General features: G+C 37.7%; 2 protein-coding genes across 5 annotated transcripts in view; both read left to right on the forward strand.

Moving 5' to 3' along the window:
- LOC107741186 (apoptosis-inducing factor 1, mitochondrial-like) overlaps positions 1–9,633 on the forward strand; it is a 13,891-nt gene extending 4,258 nt beyond the window's left edge. Inside the window, exons 3-18 of one of the 2 annotated variants that reach the window (XM_016553804.1) lie at positions 1,502–1,549; positions 1,643–1,918; positions 2,021–2,086; positions 2,930–3,084; positions 3,435–3,565; positions 3,708–3,798; positions 3,976–4,060; positions 4,150–4,226; positions 5,132–5,240; positions 7,323–7,430; positions 7,688–7,776; positions 7,892–8,032; positions 8,245–8,387; positions 8,471–8,595; positions 8,714–8,904; positions 9,001–9,633. In XM_016553804.1, the coding sequence (XP_016409290.1) occupies positions 1,502–1,549; positions 1,643–1,918; positions 2,021–2,086; positions 2,930–3,084; positions 3,435–3,565; positions 3,708–3,798; positions 3,976–4,060; positions 4,150–4,226; positions 5,132–5,240; positions 7,323–7,430; positions 7,688–7,776; positions 7,892–8,032; positions 8,245–8,387; positions 8,471–8,595; positions 8,714–8,904; positions 9,001–9,072 (1,907 nt within the window). In that variant the 3' untranslated portion in view covers positions 9,073–9,633. The remainder of the gene's footprint in view (positions 1–1,501; positions 1,550–1,642; positions 1,919–2,020; positions 2,087–2,929; positions 3,085–3,434; positions 3,566–3,707; positions 3,799–3,975; positions 4,061–4,149; positions 4,227–5,131; positions 5,241–7,322; positions 7,431–7,687; positions 7,777–7,891; positions 8,033–8,244; positions 8,388–8,470; positions 8,596–8,713; positions 8,905–9,000) is intronic. The other variant, XM_016553806.1, reaches the window with a different exon arrangement.
- Positions 9,634–13,293: 3,660 nt separating this feature from the next.
- Positions 13,294–24,820, forward strand: glra4b (glycine receptor, alpha 4b). 3 transcript variants are annotated; one of them, XM_016553809.1, is made up of 10 exons: positions 13,294–13,484; positions 14,874–15,001; positions 17,564–17,631; positions 18,587–18,810; positions 18,906–18,988; positions 19,075–19,212; positions 20,324–20,538; positions 20,727–20,885; positions 23,308–23,412; positions 24,309–24,820. In XM_016553809.1, the coding sequence occupies exons 1-10, from the start codon at positions 13,414–13,416 to the stop codon at positions 24,594–24,596; spliced, it is 1,479 nt and encodes a 492-aa protein (XP_016409295.1). In that variant the 5' UTR covers positions 13,294–13,413; the 3' UTR covers positions 24,597–24,820. The 3 variants fall into 3 exon arrangements, with proteins under 3 accessions (XP_016409295.1, XP_016409293.1, XP_016409294.1); XM_016553807.1 differs by having other exon boundaries at positions 13,414–13,484; positions 24,352–24,820; XM_016553808.1 differs by having other exon boundaries at positions 13,419–13,484; positions 14,886–15,001.
- Positions 24,821–25,585: the final 765 nt, after the last annotated feature.

A 25,585-nucleotide genomic window follows, 5' to 3' on the forward strand; every position in this document is an offset into this window, starting at 1 on the left:
GGGGCTTTGTAGAAAATGAAGCGTTTGAGAGAGGCGGGGCATAGAGGAACTACAATAATGTACAGTATTTGAAAAATAATGTTTTTTGAACATTAAAGCATGTCAACATATTCTGTTACACCAAATACACAAAATAATGATCTTTAAAATGGCATCATATGACCCCTGTAATGTTGTCTGTAACTCTCCTAACAGTTCTGCATTATATGCATTTTTTTCTCTAAATAACTTTAAAAAGCATCTGCCAGGAACTGTAAATGTAAACTGTCAGACATCTTTAGAATTGTCACCGTGACCTTCCACTTCTACTCATACATGGTGAACTGTCTTCACTGTCAGGCATTTGACTGTGAGCATTTGTATTGTGGGTAAAACACTGCTTTGTGGGTAACTCCATTGATGTTCCTCACCCAACCACTTGAGTATCCATTTGGTTTTATTCTAAATTTAACTTACTATGCCTTTTCAAGTTAAGAGGGTAATGTGGTACAAAATGTACCAGAGTTTTCTTTCTGCCATTGGGCCAAGAATGGTTGGATAGGGGTGATGTTCTATGAAGTTCTTTCATTGTTGATGGACATGCATGATGGTTGTCTTTTCTTCTTCATGTCTTTCATTTGTCAGTTGTGTATTTTGCAACACACTTTGTCTGTGTCACCAACCAAACATTTCCATCACTATTTTCTTTCCTCCTTTTTCTGCTCGTCCCACTAACTCTCGGATGTTTTGAAAAAAGCTGTCTTGTCTTGCTCATGGTCTTGTTTAAACTTCTTTATTCATGTTAAAATGTTTGGAAAGGTTTTTACTGATGGCTAGACTATCCATTTGTCCGGGTTGTCTGTCCTGTTCTCTGCTTGCACAATGAAGATGATGTTTTGAAGAAACTCATCAGGACTTGTTCTGGAAAAACGTTCTGTTAATGCCCATGTACCCCATAAGTTTCTGTTGGACTTTTTGATTTGCATTGACACATTGACCCAGCCTCAGAATCAACTAGCAGCTATGAGTGCCAAAGAAGGAGCTTTCAGTTTTTTTGAGTTTTATTCTTGGAAGGAGATGAATGTAAAAGTAGCGAAGTCTAAGAGAAAATTCCAGAAAATTGTCCATCATGATAGTCTCTGATGTACAGAGACTATTTCAGAAGATATGATGATCTTCATGGTAACATGGTAATCCTCCACAAATTTGGAAGATCCTTTCATGGAAGGTCACACAGAAGATGTTGCAACTAAGGCAGGAAGTGGATGAAGACCCTGATACATTCACATTCACCCATAATTTAACCTTTCCTTATGTTTTTACTCTTTGCCGTCCTACAAATTCATTCCTGATCCTGGATCCATTATTTTTCCCATTTTCACTGGATGAACCTACCCCAAATGAACCACTCCTACAACCCATCAAACCGTGAAAATGTTCGGATTTAGAGCATTGAAAAAATGCTAGGGATGTTTTTCGTTTAGTCAGTTATCTACTAATTATCCTGCTTTATATGCTGCAGTACCTCTGGAATCCATTCCCGAACTATCTTCGGAGTCTGTTAAGAGTGGTAAGAGCCGAATAATATAGAGTGGAGGATTGTTTTGATGGTGCTTCTTTTACGGTCAAACATTCTTGTGTTTTGCTCGTTCTGTGGCATTAGAGCCTGTTGCTGAAGAACCAACTCTAACAGAACCTCCTGTTGAAGAACCTCCGGTAAGAGAAGCAGTTGAGGAGTTCACTGAAACTGAACCTGTTGTAGAAGAACCAATTGTAGAAGCTTCTATTCCGGAACCCACTGTGGAAACCCTAGTAACAGAGCCTGTTGTTGAAGCCTCTGTACCAGAATCCATCATTGAAGTCTCTGTAACAGAACCTGTTGCAGAAGCTCCAGCAGTTACGAAGAGTGAAGAACCCTTAGCTCCTATAGTTGAGAGTGGTAAGCTTGATGCATTTGCATGGAAATCCAGTTTTTTTACAGAGGAAATGTTTTTGGAAACTGAGGTTAACGTCTTTCCTCTCATTTTACTTCGGGATTAAGAAACCGAGCCTACACCTGTAATGATCGCTGCGCATGTTCCGGAGGCTTCACCTGTTTCTGAGAGTGGTAAGAGTCCAGTTTTGACTGGATGGGAATCAGTTTAAACATGTCACTGATAATTACTTCATTCACACATATGGACACCTATTTCTAAACTTTCCGTTACTACACTTTTGATTTTTATGGCTACAAATGCTCTTTTATTTGAGTTGACTAAATTATGTCTTGGTCTGTCTTAGGTTGGTTATTTCCTTTACCATTGAAGTTTCATTTTCATTTTCATTTTTCTTGTCTTTATAAACCACATTGTCCTCTCTTCTTTTCAAGGCCTTATATTTTTTGCAACTCCGTTTTTCATTCCTTTGAATGGTTGTTTTGTGTGACTATTGTAATGCTAATGGCTAATGCTAATGGTACACGGTCACACATTTATGACCAGTTTTCAGCCACGTTTACATATTGCTTGGGGTACAGTTTGCACTAATATTACAATAAAATGCTAATCTCTCCCCTCATCTAGCGCTGTGTTCCTGAGATCACTTACATATTCTTGTACAGATAATGATAAAGGGGTCATATGATCTTGCTAAAAAGAACATTATTTTGTGTATTTGGTGTAATGAAACGTGTTTACGCGGTTTAAGGTTAAAAAAACACATTATTTTCCACATACTGTACATTATTGTTTCTCCTCTATGCCCCGCCTTTCTGAAACGCTTCGATTTTTACAAAGCTCATCGGTCTGAAAAACAGATCTTCTTTATGCACCAAGAGCTTGTAACACTCCAAAGAGAAAGGAAAAATTGAAATCGCATCATATGACCCCTTTAAATGCATACACTAATTCAGTGTTCAGGTCAATTTATTCATAAATGCTTGTTTGTACTAAATGTCTCTTTATTTAACCAGCTGCAGTTTCTGAGCCAGCTCCTGCTGCTGAGCCCGTTGAATCCACTGCTGCTCACTCGGGTGTCCCTGAACACGCTCCCTATCTGCTGATTGGTGGAGGCACGGCTTCATTCGCTGCAGCTAGGTCCATCCGGGCACGTGACCCTGGTGCCAGGGTGAGTCTGTCAGTTTGGTGGTAGTTTGGCAGAATTATGGTGAACCTCACAGGATATTGTAATCATCAATACTTTTAGAACAGGGTTTGTTAAGAACCCCCAAATGGATGAGGATGAGGGTGCTTTTGTGAGACATCATTGTTCTAAAATGTCATTAAATTGCTACATATTTAAATTAAACATTTCATTCATATCTCAGTGTACAAAGTTTAAATCAATTTCAAGAGCCATAAAAATACATTTAGTAAAATCTTAAGTTATGTACCATTGGATGTACACTTGCAGAATTCTATATGTAAAATATTTCTAGATATTAAACTGCGTGTGTTTTGTACATGTTTGTTACACAGGTGTTGATTGTAACAGAGGAGTCTGAATTGCCCTACATGAGACCTCCTCTCTCTAAAGAACTCTGGTTCTCTGATGACCCCAAGGCCACCGAAACACTGCACTTCAAACAATGGAATGGCAAAGAGAGAAGGTGTGTGTCAGAATATTCCAGACCACCTAAGACCAGACCACACACTAACGTGCTGGCTTTGTTTCAGACAATTGCTTCAGAATTCTGGATTTTTTTGGGTTGATTTTTGTGATATTTATTTATTTATTTATGCTTGTTTTAGTATTTACTTCCAGCCTCCCTCGTTCTACGTCAGTCCCGCGGATCTTGCTAAAGTGGAGAATGGGGGTGTGGCTGTGCTTACGGGCCGTAAGGTGGGAAACTCTCTTGTTACTGAGAAGCTGTGTTCTTAATAACTTCCACATGAATAAGTCAGAATAATGCTGAGGTCACACGAGAGGAGAAAATGTTTTATGGATGCATAAGTGCGTGTGGATGTCTTAATCGTACCCCTGTGTGTGTGTGTGTGTGTGTTTGTACCCGTGGTGTAGGTGGTACACATGGATGTCAGAGGAAATAAAGTCAAATTGAGTGACGGTGCAGAGATCTCATATGAAAAATGCCTGATTGCCACAGGTAAAATGCATGTATAATATACACATAAAACAAATGCAGAGGTGTAAAATCTATTGCTGTCTTATAAAATGTATATGTGTGTGTATTAGGTGGGGTGCCTAGGAACCTGCAAGTAATTGACAGAGCAGGAGAGGAAGTGACGAAGAGGACGACCCTCTTTAGAAAAGTATGTCTTATGGCACATTTTTGGGTTTCAGGACAAGCAGAATTAAAAAGTAGTGTTCTAATGAGATCCTCCATTAGTATGTTAAAGTCAACATGAAATCAAAAGAAAAAAGTTTGTCTTTATCAACATGCAAAAAATAGTTTAGACACTGAAAACTTTCCTGATCAGATGATGGATAAAATAAAGTCCTTCCTTGTTTTTTTTTTCTTGCTGAATTTTCTATTTTTTAAAAACACATCACATTATGCACGTCAAGTGGGTTGTGAATGCCGTTTTATGTTGACAGAATCAGATTATACCTCAATTATACCTCGATCTAGTGTCAGTACAGTTAAAAATTCAAGTCAGAATAAGATGTTTAATAAGAAGAGCTCTTCTACTAATCATCTCATTGAGATGCCAAATGCATAAATGTGCAAAACACCACTGGAGGGCACCCTTGAGCTAATCTCTAATGTTCCCTTAGCATATCGCATAACACTAAGAATTTCTAGAATGTGTTTTTTTTCTTCTTCTTTTTAACCAGAGAACTACAAAAAAAAAAAGCCTATTGCACATTTTTACAACCATCAGTGTTGGGATAGATAATAGATATTAGATATTAACATACTATGTGACCCCAAGTACTTGTTCCTACAGTCCTAGAAAACCTAGACATTTCAGGGAATTTTAAATAGTGGAAATTGGAAATGGAAATTCCTGCAGTAAACAAAGTTCTTGTTATTGTCATGTGTAAAATATTTTATTCACTTTAAATTGCTCTGTCTATTTTTTTATGTCTTTATCCTGTAAATCCTAAAAAATGTAGTGACTGGAAAAGTAATGGAAATGTGTTGGTTAAAAGGTACTGTTGGACAGAACCCTATATACATCTCTGTTTAACTTTCATATGTTCTTTTTGGTAGATTGAAGATTTAAGATCTCTAGAGAAGATCTCCAGAGAGGTTAAGTCCATTACCATCATTGGCGGAGGTTTTCTCGGTAGCGAGCTAGCATGTGCCTTGGGTCACAGATGTGAGTCCAAACAATCAGCTGTTATTCAGATATATATATATATATATATTAGGGTTGTGAAGGTGAGGAAATTTTCCCACCGGTTAATCGACGTATGACAACACCAATAATACCGGTATCACCGCGGGGGCGGGGCGTTTCCTCATCTATATATGTGTATATATGTGTATATAAAGACGGACACAGTTTGTTTTATCCAGCTGAATTAACTCAGTGCAACTTATAACCATACACTGTAAAAAAGCATGGACGTAGTGTCCTTGACTCACCTATAGGTTTCTGAAGAGCATTTTTGAAGCCTAAAGTAGGCGGAGTGGGTCGTTGCCATCTTGGCAGCGTGTCACTCCTGAATAATCGAAAATGGGCAAAGAGGCGGGATGTGGGTGGAGCTGGTTGCTGAAAGCACGCCCGCCTAGCTCGATGGTGGTGACCGCAGCGGCAATTCACCTGTCACTCAAGTGGCCATGCCCTTAATTATGTAGAACTTTAAGGCTTAATATAATTTAAACGGATGAGTTATAAAAAAAAATTCACCCCCATCACAGTTGTCATGAAGGGCAAAATTAGCTATATAGACCAAAACCACTTTTTGTACCAGGTTGTAAACATTTTTTTTCTTCTGTAAAGTTGGGCATTTTAACATGAGGGGTCTATGGGATTGACTCCCTTTTGGAGCCAGTCTCTAGCGGCCAGTCGATGAATTGCAGTTTAAGTCACTTCCGTGTTGGTTTCAAGAGACAGACCGGAAGGTTGCCGCTTGCTTATTACATCCAAGTGAAAGATAAAACACCAACATGTCAGAAAAAAATAAAAACAGAATCACTGAGTTGGAAAAAGTTTTTTTTACAAGTCCTAAAAATGACTTGTAAACTCAATCAGGTGTAGCTAATCACCTTCTCAATGGCACACAAAGCCATTTGACTTTCAACTGTGATCAGCTGTGGTCATTTTGATTAGCTCAGCATGAAAAGAGCTTTCCTGGAGCATTTAAGTCCTTGGTGCAACTGAAGCAAACAATCAACTATGGGTGGCAGGGCACTGTCAAAAGATCCTCGGGATAAAGTTGTGGACAGGGACAAGTCAGAAGATGGATACAAAACAATTCTCCACAAATGTGGCTTGTATGGGAGGGTTGCAAGAATAAAGCCACTCCTCGAGAAAGGCTACATGCAGTCACGACTGAGTTTTGCCAAAACGCATCTTGAAGATTCTGAGGCAGATGAGACTAAAATTGAATTATTTGGCCTCAACACTAAATATGTTTGGCAGAAATCCAATACAACTCACCGTCCAAATAACAGCATTCCTACAGTAAAGCATGGAGGTGGTGATATCCTGTTATGGGGGTGTTTCTCTGCAGCAGGCACAGGAGCACTTGTCAGGATAGAAGGAAAAATGGATGGGGAAAAATACCGTTAATTTCTTGAGGAAAATCTGCTGCCCTCTGCCAGAAAGTTGTCAGTGGGAAGAAGGTATAACTTCCAATATCACAATGACCCAAAGCACACAGCAAAACTGAGCGCACAGTGGTTGAAGGAGAAAAAGGTGAATGTCTTTGCATGGCCTAGTCAGAGCCCAGACTTAAACCGCATTGAAAATGTGTGGAAGACTGCAGTCCACAAATGGTCACCGTCAAAATTAACCGAACTTGAGCAGTTCTGCAGAGAAGAGTGGGCAAATATTGCAACGTCTAGATGTGCAAAGTTAGTAGAGACATATCCCAACAGATTAAAGGCTGTAATTAAAGCAAAAGGTGGTTCAACAAAATACTGACACAAGGGGGTGATCCTTTTTCCAACTCAGTGATTTTTTTTTCTTTTTCTGACATGGTGGTATATCTTTCACTTGGATGTTATAGGTTGTAAATACAGCTGGATAAAACAAAAACGGAGTCTGTCTTCATTTCAGGCTGCAAAGCAACAAAATGTGATTATTTTAAAGGGGACAATTCTTTTCTATACCCACTATATATCATGTTAGAACGTTTTTTTTTACATTTTCTTTTTTTATGAAAATGCAGCTGACTTTTCCCCCTCTCTCTTTTTCCTTGCCCTTGCTCTCTTTCTTTCTCCCTCTCTGTAGCCACTGACCTTGGTTTAGAGGTGATCCAGATGTTCCCAGAGAAGGGTAACATGGGAAAAGTACTGCCTGAATACTTGAGTAACTGGACCACTGAGAAAGTCCGGAAAGGTGAGAGAATGAAAAATGGCATTTATTTGAGCAGCCCAACATGGCAACATTGGCTCAACAAATAGCGTGTGCTCTGATACAGGTAATCCTACTCCCACCTCAATGACAGTGTTTGAGAAACCTGCCTGAAACCTATTTGTTTGTTTTTTCCAGTTCTGTTTATCACAGAAATGACTTCCTTTAGCTGTAAATGTCCAGATGAAATGTAGGTATTTTGAAAAGTTTAAGCTAACCACTAACCTTTTGACCGTTCATAGAGGGTGTGAACATAATCATGGATGCTGTAGTGAAAAATGTGAGCTACAAAAATGACAAATTGGAGATCAAACTGAAGGATGGACGCCTGGTGAGTCTGCTTTTCCATCAGCCAGTCATAACCTGGCCTGATCTTCTGTATGCTAATTACAAAGTAATATGGTTATTTATTTTGTAATTTTTTTATTATTATGTTGTTGTTTTAGATTAAGACAGACCACATTGTGGCAGCAGTTGGTTTGGAGCCTAGTGTGGAACTTGCCAAATCTGCCGGGCTAGAGGTGGACTCTGATTTCGGAGGGTACCGGGTTAATGCTGAGCTCCAGGCTCGCGCCAACATCTGGGTGGTATGTATGGCTGATGGCTTCTCCAGCAAAACTTACAAAAGGGAAGAGAGGAGATCTTTTAATACTACTGATATTGGTGGTATTCAAGAGACCGTACCAAGCCAGAAGATCCTAAAGAATGGCTGGTTCAGTTTTCATAGGAACTGTACTGGTTCTGATTGCATCATACATTTTTTCAACATAAATAAGGTTCTTCGGTGTTTGTGTTCTAGGCAGGAGATGCTGCATGTTTCTATGACATCAAGCTGGGCCGCCGGCGCGTAGAGCATCATGATCACGCTGTGGTCAGCGGCAGACTGGCTGGAGAGAACATGACTGGAGCCAGCAAACCCTATTGGCATCAGTCGATGTTCTGGTAACCACACTTCTTCAGCAAACTCCCCTTTTAATGTGTTTTAATTGTATTATTCAGCACTCACAATATGTCCTTGTCTTCAGGAGTGATCTAGGTCCAGATGTAGGATATGAAGCCATCGGTATAGTGGACAGCAGTCTGCCCACCGTGGGAGTGTTTGCTAAAGCCACAGCCAAGGACACACCAAAAGCTGCAACCGAACAATCAGGTACACAAACATTTACTGACATGTAGATAGCTAGACTACTATGGATTTGTGGATTACCACTTCCTGGGTACCATCAATAGCAGAGTACAAACAAAAACAACATTTTCTCTGTTTACAGGCACCGGAATCCGTTCCGAGAGTGAGACTGAGGCAGTTGCCGGGACATTGAAAGCAGAAACAACGGCCCCTCCACCTCCTATCCAGCAGGAGGAGGATTATGGGAAAGGAGTGATATTTTACCTGAGGGACAACGTGGTGGTTGGTATTGTACTGTGGAACGTCTTCAACAGAATGCCCATCGCAAGGAAGGTGAGCAGAGATATCATTTCCTTTTTCCATCCATCTTCATTTCAGTGTTTCTCTGAAAAAGATTATTTATTTGTTGTTTTGTCTGTGTATTTGTAGATAATCAAAGATGGAGAACAACATGCAGATCTAAATGAGGTGGCCAAGCTTTTCAACATCCACGAAGACTGAACAATCTTTGTTTTCTCTGTTTTCTGTCAACTATGTCAAGGGCACTCTGCCCAAATCCATGTGGAGTGTACTTGGGAGAAGACTCACAGACACACACACACACACACACACACACTGAACAAACACATACAGACTTACACCAGCCTGTCGTCTGCCATTTTGACCTCAAAAGTTTTTGAGATCAGGACATGCCATGCTGACTCCAGACTGCAAGGTGGCGCTGTGCCCATGGATTGGTTAAAACTGTACCACTCAATTTTCTACCCAGGGAAATTTAAACTTCTTGTTTGTATTGAAAAGTTGTGCTGTGTGTGTGTTGTGTTTTTTCTGTTGAGGTCAGTAAAAGTTTATCTCAATTCTTGAATGCATCCCTTCTAAATACCTTTTTAGAATCAGACAGGATATCCACTTTCGTTGAATATTGCAATAAAGTTGCATTTTGAAGCAAACAAAACCAGGTGAGAGACATTCCTCTGACACCTGCTAGCACACTGTTTTCTGCCTGCACGATCAAAGCAGCTGGTACAAATGAAGATTAAATAAAAGTAAGTTATTTTTAAATTTGTCTCAAGATTCATTTTAATTTTCCCTAACTTGGATTTTGTTAAAACATTTGCCAACACGGTAAATGTACAGTGATTATTTGGCCATTCCAGAGGTCAGAGGAACTTCGCAACCATTTTCAAGTGCAAGTTGAAATCTGAATGCCTGTGTGTCTGATATGGGTGACCCTGAGGCTTTTGAGATGCGTAGAGAAAGATGCAATATGTTAAGGCTCATTTAACCTGTGACTGCCTGCAAACATGTTCCCTAATGTAGCCTTGACCTATTTCCTTATGCACCAGTGCTCTGATATACAGGTCAGAGTAATAGCAAATTGCTCGTTCTATCTTTCTGCAGAGTGATAGCCAAAGAAAACATACAATTTGAGCCTTTGATGATAATGAAATATTTTGATGTATCCAAATACTATATGTAAATGTTATTTTGATGCATCAGTCACACTTTAATCAGCACTGAGGAGGGTACCATGTACAGATTATTTCTTCATCCAGGTGTTGGACATCAATATTGAGTTACAATCATTTATTTTTAAGCTTTATTTTTTTTGGCAGGAAGAAATGTCCAAAACAGAGGATCAAACATGCCCTAGATTTTAAGAGTTTCCAGATTAAGTTTTTCAGTAGAGTAGGGTAGTGATTTCAGGTTTCTTGATTAGAATCGGATCCGCTGCATTTGGGTGCAATTCAGTTCATTTCATGTCCATTTTGTGAAATTCTTTCTCTGCTTATGCTGTAAATTACACAGGGCAGTGTTTCAGACTGATTCAATTTATATATATATATATATATATATGATAAAAGAACAATGATAAGAATCATTAATTTTGAATTGGACTCCTTAGATCGCGTTTTTGGTTCACAAAAAGAACCGGTTCCTAAGTCAGTTGCTCATAAATCGCATTGTTTGTTTTCCTACGAAGACAACTTAACAGAATTTTTGTCATTATTTCGTTGTACACAGTCTTTGTGTTGATAGCATTCACATCTCAGGTAATTTGTTTACTTTGCCGTGGCGCCGAAGATTATCAGAGTGGAGCGAGATCTTTGGGCAATGAAACGAAGTGTAAAATGTTTTACACACTAACGTTACTTTGCAGTTAACAGAATTTATGAGCGAGCTTAGTTCTTTGCTAAATTATTAAATGTAATTTGTATTTTGGTAGATGGCAGTGAGTTATGTGCAAGCACCAGGATGCAGGGACAAAATCTGTCCACAAAAACAAGATCAGATGTTTCCGAGATAAACTTCCTCGGGACTGCGATATTCTCTAAAAAGCATATGAACAGGGTGGATGTCGCTGACCCGTATATACATTGGCCTACACACACATAAATGTCTGCTTCCCCGCCAGTTAATCTGGAGTTAGCCAGCAATTCTCAGTTGAGAATGCCTGAGTTCCTTTAACCTCTGTGGAGACTGACAAGCAGAAGCAGCATGTGTGTTTGTGTTGGTTCAGATTTTATGATTCATTCATTAGTAATCCTGTTTTCAGACGTGTTAATAAGTAGAAATCAGTGGAGTGGAGTGTGTGTGTGTTTATTTGGAGGGTCTTGGATAATTATGTTATCTGAGAGCGAAAATGTGTGTGTGCTGTAGTATAGGCATTTGCTCTAATTCCTCTTGAGGTCAAGACAATGTTTTAACACATCATCGACATGACCGCTGAGTGTGTGTGATTTCTGATAAAACTGGGTCTGTTATTCTTTTGTTTGGTTCACTCTGGAGTGAAGATACATTAAAATTAACACTGGCCTAGTTATTCAGTGTGACTCAACACACACACAGCTCAGTCGAATTTCTCTTTCTTTCAGTTTCTTACACCCACTCTAACTATATTCTTGTCTTATTTTTCCTCTCTCTTCTTTATTCTACATGTTTCTCCCATACAGCTAACGGTTCATGTTAAGCATTATAATGGTAATGATGGAAACATACATCTTTGCTCTTTTTTGACAAAAAGTCAACTTTTTCACACACACACACACACACACACACTGGTTTCCATTTTTTGTGGGGACTCCAGAGGCATAATGGTTTTTATACTGTACAAACCATATTTTCTATCGCCCTACACCTAAACCTACCCCTTACAGGAAACATTCTACTATTTCAGATTTTCAATACACTCCATTTGGTGTGATTTATAAGCTTGTTTCCTCATGGGGACCTAATAAATGTCCCCACACACATGCACACGTATTAAATTTGGTCCCCATAACGTAATAAATACCTGGTACACACTCACACATACATACACATACATATCTATATTTAGAGAAAACAAAAGATGTATATAAACTTATGAACTTTCTATTCTATTTATTTTATTTATTGGTTTATTTAATAGGGACCATGCATATTCATGAACATTGTTGTATAAATATACACCATGTAAATATGCCAGAATTAGTAACAATAACTACTTTTCATCTGCAGTCCCTAGGCAGGTAACATAAAACTAACATAAAGACAGCCAACAATAATACAACATTCATTCACTATAAATGAAAAGATACACATAATGGTGACATATACATTGACAACAAACAACAAAACAAACAAAAATACATGATGGAGAAGACATTGTTCATCCACCTCTATACTGCATTCAATTTAACAGTGAAAGTGTATGAGTGATAAATGTGTGACAATTAAAAATGAATACATCTCTGGTTTTCTAGAAGCCACTGTTTTAAGTGAGTTTTAAAGATGTCGCAATGGTGAAATGACAATGCCTTTTTATCAAAAAATGTTATGGCTTTCTTAAATAGAGATTCAATACTTTTAAGAGTAGCTGTGCTAGTTAATGACCAATTTGTAAAACAATACTCAATATGTGAAAAGATCATAGTATATAGGAACAACTTGGCAGCTTTAGTGTCAAGAAAGGTATTCATCAAAGAATCCTGAAAAAATGTTGTAAACATTGATAATACATTGTTTTGTTCTTAATATTAATAGATAATATAATGTTTTCAGCATTTATAATTGATTATTGAACACCAGCATATTAGAAGGAGTAAGTTAAATTTTAAAATATTAAAACTTATTTTAAATTGTAATAATATTGCATATAATCAAATAAATGCAGACTTGGGGAGCATAAGAGAAAACTATTAACTGAGACACTACATGCAATATGTGTATTTTTTTAAAATAAATTTTCACCACAGGACTATTGAAGTGAACTGCAAGACACAAAGGCGATTAAAAGTGGTGGAAAATTCAGAACAAATGGTGACTAGTCACAGGACCTAAAATAGAAATTTAAAAAATCTAAAAGTTGAAATTCTTGCTGTTAAATAACAGGAAGCACTTGTTCCGTGTCATCTACTGAATATACTCAAGAATGCAGATATCAGAAGAGGTGGATGGATGGATGTTTGTCCTCTGCTGCAGTGCGTCTTGGGATGTGGATCTGGAGCCCCTCAGGTGGAGTCGTGTCACAGTTGTTTATTCTGATAAAAGTCTTTAAACACATCTTACGCCCTGTTGCCTTCTCTCTTCTCCATGGTAGAACTGCACCGCAGGCTAGCATGTGGCCAGAGAGAAAGAAAGAGCAGAAGACCCCCTGTATATACACACACACACACACACACACACACACTAACATCTCTCAGTGTGCCCGTCTCAGGATGCAGTGCTCAGTCAGATGGCAGTGGAGGAGAGACCAGAGTGCATCGGAATGGGCGTCTTGCCCCTCCAAAACACATCTGCTTATTGAGATTTTGCCACAGGACACCAGGGAGGAGAAGAGAGCAACTGAATAGTGAAAGGATGTTTTCTCTGTTCTGGAGGATCCTGTTGGAGCTCTTACTGGTTTGGTGGATGTTTGAAGGGGTCATCAGGTGAGCTTTTCACAGGTGTGCCATCATTTCTCACTGGTGTCACCATGTGATTCATTAAAACACTTGTAGAGGCTGTTTGAAGATCTAAATAAGTATCTTCAGATGTTTATGTGTGTAATTGGTTAAAATGACCGGTTTCTTCCCTAATATTTGAATTTCCATATACTTGTTTGCTTTTGTGTGCTCAGTCATCCATATTTGGCTTGTGTGTTCAGTTCAGTAGTCTTCATGGGTGATAGGTTTATTTTAATCCCGGAGAGCGTTCTTATGTTTCTGAGTGTGTGTGTGTTTTTGCTGGCTTTTTGTATCTGGGTCTCTGAAGTATGAGCCTGACACATAGAGACAGCTCTGTCTGAAGTCATTTTCACTGTTACTGAAATTGCAGATTTATTGAAGTTCACATAATGAGATTGAACTATTGGCCTGTCTGAAACTAGACATTTCTTTAGAATGACAATAAGGGCTTGTAAGACTCACCTGAGGATGCATTCATTCTGTGTCTTATTTCCATTCCCTATACGCTGTGTGAAACAGACTTTATACTTTCACAAGTCGAATTCGCCACAGTCCTGCTCACAAACAGACAGGAAAATAGAAGAGGAACTGGACCAGAAAATGTCTCTAAATATGGAATAAGATTCAAAATGTGTGAGAGAAAGTGCTGTCCCTTTCTCTGCTTGGACTTCTACTTAACTCTTTTTTAATAAATTATTAACACCTACAACAACCTGCAATTAGGTCCAAAGCAATAATGTTGTCACTGCTATTTTATTTTTTTTACTGCAGCCACACAGAGAAACAGACAGGACGTGTCAGGTGGAGAGGGGGTTTAATAAAACATGGGACCGATGTTCTGATGTGCTCATTTAAAGCCTTATTAAAGGTTTTAAGTAAACTCCTCAGGTATTTTGTTAGCAACCAGATTTCCCTCTACGATTCGTTTTTCAATTTGGCATACATTATTGCCAAAGCATTCAGTCAATAATGGAAGAATAATAGCAGCAGTGAATGTTAAAATGAACTGAAGGAGCTCATAGAGAGCATACCTATTAATAAACCATGCACCATGCAATAGTCCAAAAGTCCATGTAATTCTGGTCATTTAAAATCCCAATTTTAATTGAAGTTTCTGAAGACAGAAATGAAGAGATGAATGCAAAGAGTGTCATTTGTTCAGTCTAAATCGTGGAGTGAAATCTGGTTGCTAACAAATCCAGAATATAAACGAAAAGTTTAAGATTATCGAAAAATGCAAAAGCAAAGCATATTCATTAGTAGTCTTTGACTTTGGACCCCACTGTAAAACAAAAACAGCTCTCTAATATGATGATCTGTTGGAGGAGGGTGCAGATCTGATGTACTGATGTGTATTTTTTTAACCTCTCTCAGGTGTGTGTTTAGTAAGGAGCTGAAATCGCCCAGCAGCATGGTGAAGCCCATGTCACCATCTGATTTTCTGGATAAATTAATGGGAAAAACATCTGGATATGATGCTCGGATCAGGCCCAACTTTAAAGGTTTGAATTCAACTCAAATCTGCTCTAGCGTAATTTATAGTTTTAATTTCTATTTGAGAAAATGGGATTTCTCTTAAAATGTGAGTATAGCAAGCGATGAGTACATCAAAGAACTGTGAAATGCTCATCTTTATGCAAATGAGAGGCAAAAAATAGTCACTGACAGCCGATTTCTATCATACACTACCGTTCAAAAGTTTACAGTCAGTAAGATTTTTGAATGTTTTTAATATTGTCAAATATTAATTGCAATTTCAAATAACCATTTTCAGTTTATTTCTGTGACGGCAAAGAATGACTAAGCCGTTACTTCAGTCTTCAGTGTCACATGATTCTTCCGAAATCATTCTAATATGCTCAAAAATCATTTATTATTATCATCACAGTTTAAAAAAAGGGTTGTGCTGATTAATACTTTTGTGAAAACGATGATATATTTTTCAGGATTCTTTAAGAAATTTTAAAATTAAATTAAATTAAATGAATTGAATAAAAATTAAATTAAAATGAAAGAAAATTAGAGAGCATTAATTTGAAATAAAAATACGTTGTAACATGTCTTTGCTGTCATTTTTGATCAGTTGAATGCATTTCAAAACAATAATCTTATTGACCCCCAATTTTTTGATTAAATCAACACTATATGTCTACACTGGACATTTGGGAACCAAATTAGCATTTTTCCATATATGATGATTTTATCAACTGTAGAGTAAAAGAAATCATAGACCATACCAAAGACATCCACTCTCAGTTTTACAGACACTCCTCCAAAGCAGCAGCCCTCGAGTATTTTGAGCAGGTTTCTTCTCCACCAGTGGACATGTCAAGAACAGAAATGTCATTTTTAGGTGAACTATTCTTATATCCTCACCAGTAATTCTCTCACCATTTTATACTTTTGCAAAGCTGTGTTAGCCTGGAATTCCTTCTGCTGAATCCTGCTGTCAGACAGACATACGTGAGGCTGGAACTCCAGGATTTTAGGAGTCTGTCTTCTACTGTCTTCCTCTCATTGCTCCACTCATTCTCACTCTCTTCTGTTACTTTCTTTCAATGATATCTTGGTCATTTTTAAACATCATATAAAGCAACACAGAAGTAAGTAAAAACTGCTGTTGCAGCTTAATCTCTTTTACATAGATTGTTTTGGCAAGAACTCTGCGAAAATGTGATGCGGTCAGCAAAGAATGTATTTACATTCTCTGTGAGCCACACATGTGAAAAAGTGCTGTGGCCCGTAAACACAGAGCAACATAAGATCTCATTAAACTATGTGACCCCCCCATGGGTTCTCCAGTCTATTTTTTACTGTCCCCACCTTACACAGACTCCCAGTGACCATTCAACAAGAGAAACACACAGGCGAAAAGGTACGAAAACCAACAGAATTCAATGATATCTTGGTCATTTTTAAACATCATATAAAGCAACACAGAAGTAAGTAAAAACTGCTGTTGCAGCTTAATCTCTTTTACATAGATTGTTTTGGCAAGAACTCTGCGAAAATGTGATGCGGTCAGCAAAGAATGTATTTAAATTCTCTGTGAGCCACACATGTGAAAAAGTGCTGTGGCCCATAAACACAGAGCAACATAAGATCTTATTAAACTATGTGACCCCCCCATGGGTTCTCCAGTCTATTTTTTACTGTCCCCACCTTACACAGACTCCCAGTGACCATTCAACAAGAGAAACCCACAGGCGTTCAGGTACGAAAACCAACAGAATACGAGACAGAATTTCAGCCCCAGACGATGAGAATGATTTCAGAAACATGCAGGATACGGCTGTCAGTTCACGCTAGATTTCTCTCCGTAAAAAGTGTTACAACAGCCTCTGTGAGGATTTGTGAGGGGCAGTTTCTCCGCTGACATCAGGGCCATTTAGTTTGCTATGCTGTCTGCTCGAGTACATGTTAACCCACAGACCTAAATAAGTCTTTTTCTCTCATTCTCTTACTTATGTTTTTTTAAAACTGGAATTTCTTTTTTTTAGTTATACTTTTTCTTTCCTCCTTCCTCTCTTTTTCTCTCATGATCTCTTGCGCTCTCTCTGTAGGCGTCTCTGAGCTCGTGTATATTTCATATCTGTTCTACATCTCAGAGATGTGGCTGTCAGCATGTGTGGGGGGAAATGTCCCCACTGATAAGCTATATACGTATATCACTAATGTCATGAACGTTAAATCAATAAGTTAAATGCTGCAATTAAATATTTACAGAGCAACTCAATGCTAATTAAACATCGGCTCATGCAGCTCAGTCAGCTGTATGTTCATGAAAATGCTTTATTTTATCATTTGTAATTTGATTTAACAGCCTTGGACAACCTCTTCAGTGTTTTGTCTTGGAAACTATCTGTTGCTATTTGCTGCTTGTGAATTTCCTTTTATTCAAGACACTGAAGCTGACACAACAAGTCAGTTCTGTGTGAATTATTGATCTAATCTAATATGTTAAAATTGTGGACGCAGAGGTTAGGTTTTGACATTTTTAGGCTAGTTTAAGTTGTTAAGAAATATGCTAATGTTTCTTATTATGTTGTTCTTTCATTTTTCAGGTCCTCCTGTAAATGTCACTTGCAACATTTTTATCAACAGTTTTGGTTCCATCACAGAGACCACCATGGTAAACACACACACACACACACACACATGCACACGTATTAAACATATACTCACATCTTCTAGGGAGAACCTGTCAGTATGTATTAGACTAAAAACCATCAAAATTACACACTGGCAGCATTACACTGGTTTAGAGATTGCATTAGCCCTGCTATGAATTATGAAAACACTGCATGAATATGGGGAATCTACACACACACACACACACACACACACACACACACGGTTTACAGGGACTCTCCATGTTTTTTTTACTGTACAAACTGTATTTTCAATCACCCTACACCAACCCTACACCTAAACCTACCACTCGCAGAAAACTTTCTGCATTTTTAGATTTTCAAAAAACACCATTTAGTATGCGTTTTTTAAGACTTTTGAATTATGGGGACAGAGGAAGTGTCCTCATAAACCACTTTCACATTGTAATACCTATGTCATAACCATGTCATTATACATTATACAAATAATTTTACATATATATATATATATATATATACATGGGAAGGATGCCTAAAAAGCTAATCAGAAATATGTTTGGTCTTGAATGTACCACAGTACACCTTTCACAATAGAGTTAAAATATTCAGAATCAAGCCTGAACATAATAATCAGACTATATTTGGACCAGAATCAGACTCAGTTTTATGAATGATAGAGTCTTAAAGCTATTAATAAGAAGTTAGCAACTGACATTTTAGACACAATATGGCAACCATAATTAACAAAGACAAGTGGAGTGATATGGAAAGTTCCAGTGCTGTTATATGAATTAAATCCAATTTGTCATTCATAACTAACTAACTAACTAACTAACTAAATAGTAGACTGGAAATAATTGTTGTACATTAACATCTGTCATAATTTTAAAACATCTGTGAAGTTTTACCGAATGTATTTGACTCAGCTGCTGTGAATGTGATCTGATTTTTTTTTTCTGAACACTAACTCATCAGGATTATCGGCTGAACGTTTTTCTACGGCAGCAGTGGAATGACCCACGGCTGGCTTATAAAGAGTATCCAGATGATTCTCTGGATCTGGACCCATCCATGCTGGACTCCATCTGGAAGCCAGACTTGTTCTTTGCCAATGAGAAAGGTGCCAACTTTCACGAGGTCACCACGGACAACAAGCTACTGAGGATTTTCCAGAATGGAAATGTGCTGTATAGCATCAGGTTTGATATCACCCCTATAGATTACTTTAATCATTCCAAATGAATACATGAATGATAATCAGAAATGTCTCTCTCTCTCTTACACACACACACAGACTCACTCTGATTCTGTCATGTCCTATGGATCTGAAGAATTTTCCAATGGACATACAGACCTGTACTATGCAGTTAGAGAGCTGTAAGACTGAACATCATCAACTAATCTAATTTTTTAATCTAATTTCTCTTTTATATGCTCATTATTGTCTGTCTTTCTTTCTCTAGTTGGCTATACTATGAATGATCTGATATTTCAGTGGTTGGATGAAGGCCCAGTGCAGGTGGCTGATGACCTTACGCTGCCCCAGTTTGTCCTGAAAGAGGAGAAAGACCTGGGATACTGTACAAAACACTACAACACTGGTATGCTTTTGTAATTTCACCAGCATCATTTTTTTTTGATTTTCATATAAGCAGTCAAACATTTCATAAGTGGTTAGATAATGAATGTTACGAGGAATAATAATGTAAAATAATAATGTCAAAGAGATTTACATTTTCTAAAGAAAATGTAATTGATGCTTGCCTGTACAAAACTTGCCATTATAATAGGATGTTGCTATGCAGTTAGGGAATAGGGAATAGCGAAGTCGTGGCCTAATGGTTAGAGAATCGGACTTGTAACCCAAAGGTTGCGGGTTCGAGTCTCGTACCGGCAGGGATTGTAGTGGGGGGGGTGAATGTACAGCGCTCTCTTCCACCTTCAATACCACGACTGAGGTGCCCTTGAGCAAGGCACCAAACCCCCAACTGCTCCCCGGGCGCCGCAGCATAAATGGCTGCCCACTGCTCCGGGTGTGTGTTCACGGTGTGTGTGTTCACTGCTGTGTGTGTGCACTTTGGATGGGTTAAATGCAGAGCACTAATTCCGAGTATGGGTCACCATACTTGGCCACATGTGACGTCAGTTGCTAAGGTAGAACAATTCTATATAAAACAATAGTTCAGTTCAAGAATAATTTATGCAATTTTATATTATTTATTTGAAAGAATTAAAAGAGCAGTTTTATGTCTATCCTTGTATTGCTGAACTGGTTGAGGCTGATATGAGATTTAGAAAGTAATTAGTAATAAGTAATGCAATACATTTTAGAGAGAGTAATTAGTACAGTAATCTAATTACACTGCTGAAGATGTAATTAGGAGCTAGTAATTACTTACTTTTTTAGAGTAACTTACCCAACACTGCTTACAACATTGATATGCAGCTGCTATGGTGTTTTGGTTGGTTTCCAGTGGTTGTCAGGGGGTTGCTATGTGTTGCTCAGTTGTTCGAAGAGGTTCTTAGAATGTTGCTATGCAGTAGCTAGGGTGTTTGGAGTGGTTGCCAGGGTGTTTGCTAATGTGTTCTTTGTGGTTGTTATCACATTGCTATGCAGTTGCCAGGGGGTTGCCATGTGTTTTGTTAGTATAAGCAGTTGTAAATGTCGTTCATTTATTTTTGCTGGCTAACATGATACCATGTTTCACCCAGGTAAATTCACCTGTATAGAGGTGAAATTTCATCTAGAGAGGCAGATGGGTTACTACCTGATCCAGATGTATATTCCCAGCCTCTTAACAGTTATCTTGTCATGGGTCTCCTTCTGGATCAACATGGATGCCGCCCCGGCCCGTGTCGGTCTGGGCATCACTACAGTTCTCACAATGACAACACAGAGCTCTGGATCCAGAGCATCCCTGCCTAAGGTAGGAAAGAAGATCTATCCATCCATTTGTCCACTTTCAGTCATTATTTAATCACCCTGATGTTGTTCCAAACCTGTATGACCTATTAAAATGGTTTTCTCTGATAATCGACAGCATTTGACAGATGCTAAACTTCATTGAATCCAGAATATTCCTTTAAAATAGAGACTGTCTGTGCATGCGTACAGGTGTCCTATGTGAAGGCCATTGACATCTGGATGGCAGTGTGCTTGCTGTTTGTCTTTGCTGCTTTGCTGGAGTATGCAGCAGTTAACTTTGTCTCTCGGCAACACAAAGAATTCTTCAGACTGAGGAGAAAACTGTGGGAGGAGCAACGCTACAGAGTTGTGAGTGGCAGTCTGAAACTCTCCTTTGTTATACACTCGCGACATGCGTTGAGTGCCCTTAAGATACTGTACAACCACTGAGTCGCTTTGATGTTTCATGATAGCAGCCTGCTGGCCCTCTCCAGAGCAGAGAGGGAAGGTCAGTGATGGCATAAATCCATGTCATGAATATTGCACAAAGTAATGCTATTCTTTCCACACAAAAATGTAGGACAACACGAATGGGAAGAAAGTGAAGGAGCTGCAGGATTTTAAATCTGGAAAATGTCTCAGTGAAGCAGAATACTAAATGTTTTGCTGAACTGATTGAGCATTATTATTAAATTAGCATAAGCATTTTTTTTATTTCTCCTTTACCAAATGGAAATGCTAAAATAGTAATTGTATTCAAACAGGTTTTCTGAACCTTAATCTACGATTGGTTGGCAAGACAGATAGCCCCATCCAAAGCTCACGCCATTGGTTGATCCAGTGTTGTTGGGTCAAGCTAGTCAGTGTGCTCAGATAAACAAAGTAATGTTCTGAAAGCACCACAGAGCCAGAGTTTATACTTTTGGGGGAATTTAACCTACAAATGGGTTCCTTATACTTTCTAAATATTAAACTGTCTCATTATTAAGAAGACAGTCATGAAGCCTGTCAAGAACATATTTGTGTCATATTTTACCCTAAAATGAAAAAAAGAAAATACATTTTTCAGTTCAGCAAATACTATCATTCTGTGCAAATATAAGTAATGTACTCACACTACCATTTAAGTAAGATTTTTTAAAAGAAATTAAACATTTTATTCCACAAACATGCATTAAATTGATCAAAAGTTACGGAACAATCATGTTTTTCATAAAAATGTTAAAAGCATAGATTTCTAGAAGGAAACATAGAAGGTTTATGTGACACTGAAGACCGTATTAATGTATTTTTTATCAAATAAATGTAGTTTTGATGAGCATAATATACTTCTTTCAAAAACATTTTAAAAATCTTACCAACACCAACTTTTGAACAGTAGTGTATATATTTTATTTGAGTAAATGTAATATCTATTTTTCTTTTTTAAATATGTGTTCTATTAAAAAATACAAACAAACCCTTAAGAAAAACATCCAGATGCATTATAATGAGAATAGTGGTGGGGTAGTTGTGCTTATCATGGAAATTTCGCAATGCACTTTTAATGGTCCTAAAAATAGGTTTCATTTTCTTTATATAACACGTAATTTCTTGCTTTGTCTTTTGAGGTATAATATGACCCAGACATGCTCTTTGTCTGCCTGGAATAGAAGGCTATTCCTAGACTCTTTTCAGGAGTTTTTGTCAGCAGAAACTGCATTTCCTTTTCTTTGTTACTTTGCTCTTAACCAGCTAGTTGAGAGAAATCGTGGCTTTCTTTTGGACACAGCAGACACTGCCCTGCCACAAAGAGCAGAGAGAATAAATATTACACTATCCTGTCCTTTTCTATTCCTCCTCCATCTCCCCTCTATCGCCCTGCAGGCAGGCTGTGTGTGTGTGTGTGACCCAGTGTGTGAGTTGGTGGCGCTGTGCCCCCTCATTTCACACAGAGACAGAGATATATATTCAAAATATCACCAAAAATAGGTAACCTGGAAAAAGGGAAGACTGAGGAAAGCCAAAGAAAGCTGGCACAAAAAAGGAGGACAAAGGCAAAGAAAGCCGCTGAAATTGACAAAACATATTTAGAATAAAAAAACTGTGTAGAAAATACATGTATCTTAGAGAGAAAATGCATTGTTTAAAATTAAATTCCAGCTAAATAAAACAAAAATAAAAATTAAGAACGTTTTGTTAACATTCCCATTAAGTTATCAAAATTTCTGAATGTTCTCTGAACAAATGTTTTTTTTTCTTTGTTAAGGAACATTCCATTTTATCATTTTGCAAACATTATGGAAACATTACTTTTGAATGCTCTCTGAACATTCTGAAACAAGTTGAAACATTACACACATTTTATCTAAGATGTTTCAGAAAAAAAAAAACCTTCCATGAATGATGTATTAATGTATAAGTATTTGTGGTAACATTTGAGAGCCTTATTAAAGAACCATTTAAAATGATAATTCTATTAACATTACTGGAAGAATATTTGTTCATAACTGAGAAAACCTTGCCAGAATATTAGCCAAATTCCTGAGAATGTTCCCTGTTAGATGGGATGGTTCAGCGTGGAATCTGCTCACTGGTTTAGTTATGTCTTGACAAATTAAAGACATTACAGTAGAAATGTGCATGCCCACTAGAGATTTTTAAGGTACATTGTGACCCCGTTTCAGATCTGTAATGCATGGTTACAGAGAAGCCGGGGAGGTCTGTTGAGGAGTGCACAGGAAGAGAATATTTTATTGTTTGAATAAATGATGACTCAGTTTTTAAATAAGTGTCTTTGTATTGTCTTCAGGCATCTGGTCAGGCTGGAGGAGCAGAGATGAAGAACAAAAGCAACAACATCACTGGGAGTACGCCAAGCAGAAGCACACAACGCCAGTGCAGTGCCTGTGCACGGGTATATGCACCCACAAATTAAATATTTACACATGAACATTCTTGGCTTAGAAATATTTGATTCTGATTCATGACATTTTTTATAATGACCGCTAACTGTATATTTGACAGTTGACTTTTGTGTCTCTCATATCACATTGATGGCTTACCCCTTTCATAAAAATGCAAGTTTGATAACTAATTGGTGATCTTGCCACACATAACTCTACATAATTAATAAATGTCATTAATCTTTGGTAGGTTATTGTTTTCCAGTTAAAACAATAAAACAAAAACATCACTAAGAGACAGAAAGAGCTGGATGAGAGAGAAATTAAAATGACATTTAACATTTTTTAAAAGTGACATTTAAAATAGACATGTTACAAAGCATCTAAGCATGTTAGCTAAGTAGCCTATAGAAAATGTGATTCGGATTGCCTATTAATATATACTTAAAAATATTAAAATATGTTCAAATATATTTCAATTAAATCAATTTAATTAACACATTTTCTTAGAGGACACTTTCAGCTAATCTACAAGATAAATATTTCAACTCAAATCAATATAGCATGTCCATATGTTTATTTCTTTGATAAATTATAATTTATTCAAGGCTCCTTTATTTTGTGGTAATGACTGACTGACTGTTTTCAACACTGATGATAAAAAGAAATCAGCATTTTAGAATGATTTCTGAAGGATCATATCCATCCCAGGAAAAAAATGACATTTTAAAACATATTAAATATATATATTTTTAAATGTTATTTCACAGGATTACTGTTTTTACTGCATTTTGGATCAAATAATTGCAGCCATGGTGAACATAAGAGACTTCTTAATATCTTACCGACCCCAAACATTTGAACGGTAGTGTATATTCATATATTTTGTTGTGATGTTTTTCTTTAGGAAGAGCAGTTAGCCTCACAGAATCAGGACTTGTACTTCACAGGATACGGGATGGACAGCTGTCTGTCTGGGGATGGGCCTCTCTCTGAGGCTGCTGCCATGTTTGCGGGCCTGCCACCTGGCCATGTCCTGTTTGAGATCCGCCGGCGCTTCGTGGAACGAGCAAAGCGGATTGACACCATCTCACGAGCCGTCTTCCCTCTCAGCTTCCTCGTTTTCAACGTGTTCTACTGGATCACGTACAAAGTGCTTAGAAATGAGGACATTCACCCTGCCCTGCAACCCTGACTCCCTTAAAAGACTTTCCCAGCATCCCATTTTGTGAGCCAGTTTAAATCCAATGTGAGGATGAGATCCCGTATCAAGGACATTTAAAATGAAACCGGTTGAGGAAAAGGTACAACACGTTCTCTCTGCATGAGTGAACATATATGCATGGATCTAAAAAGACCACTTTTACAAAGATCTAAGAAAACTACTTTGTTTATATGCAGAATGGCTGAATCACTCCTGACCTTTGGCCTCCTAAGATGCAAGTCTTTTCGTTTTTATGTTGTAAATACTTTTTGCACTGAGCACATTTGTTCCTGTCTGTTATCAAAAATAAAAGTTATAATCAAATTCTCCTTCAGGGTTGATTTTTGAGGAAGACACTGAATATATATTAATTGATTAATACCTCCTTTATCTATAAAAAAAAAAGAACCAACTCAAGAGACCATCACATTTTTAGCACAAAGGGTTTGTTTGGTAGCTATTTTCTAGTCATGCATGTATAGATATATTGACATAAATGGGGATGCACTGATATCTCAAAAGTTAACATTTTAGTTACATTTATCACATTGGCTATTAAAACTGACAATGTAATCATAAATCTTACTTTAACTCAAATCAGTCTAAAAATGTATTTTTCAGGATAATCTAATGTAAAGTGTGCACTTTCTAGTCAAAAAACATGTCTCCTCCTTGTTCTGTCCCTGACTACATACAAAACTGAGTAAGAGTCTAAGTAGATTCATTCTTCCACTGCGGGATGCATAATTCACTTTACCCCAACAGCGGCACATGACACATAACGAATGTATTAAAGCAATATTTTTGTATTTATGGAAGCAAAGCTGCCATTTTAGTCCCCTAATTTTAATGTACAAATGTACGGAAAAATCTATTAACCTGTTAACCCGCACCAGCCCAAGGCGTGTTTAGGCGTTTTAGGCGTGTTTATTACCTTTGTTTTAAAACAATATTCAATCAACTATCATAAACTATATATC

Source organism: Sinocyclocheilus rhinocerous, unplaced genomic scaffold (assembly GCF_001515625.1).
Source record: "Sinocyclocheilus rhinocerous isolate Xijiao unplaced genomic scaffold, SAMN03320098_v1.1 scaffold615, whole genome shotgun sequence".
NCBI classification, from domain to species: Eukaryota; Metazoa; Chordata; class Actinopteri; order Cypriniformes; family Cyprinidae; genus Sinocyclocheilus; species Sinocyclocheilus rhinocerous.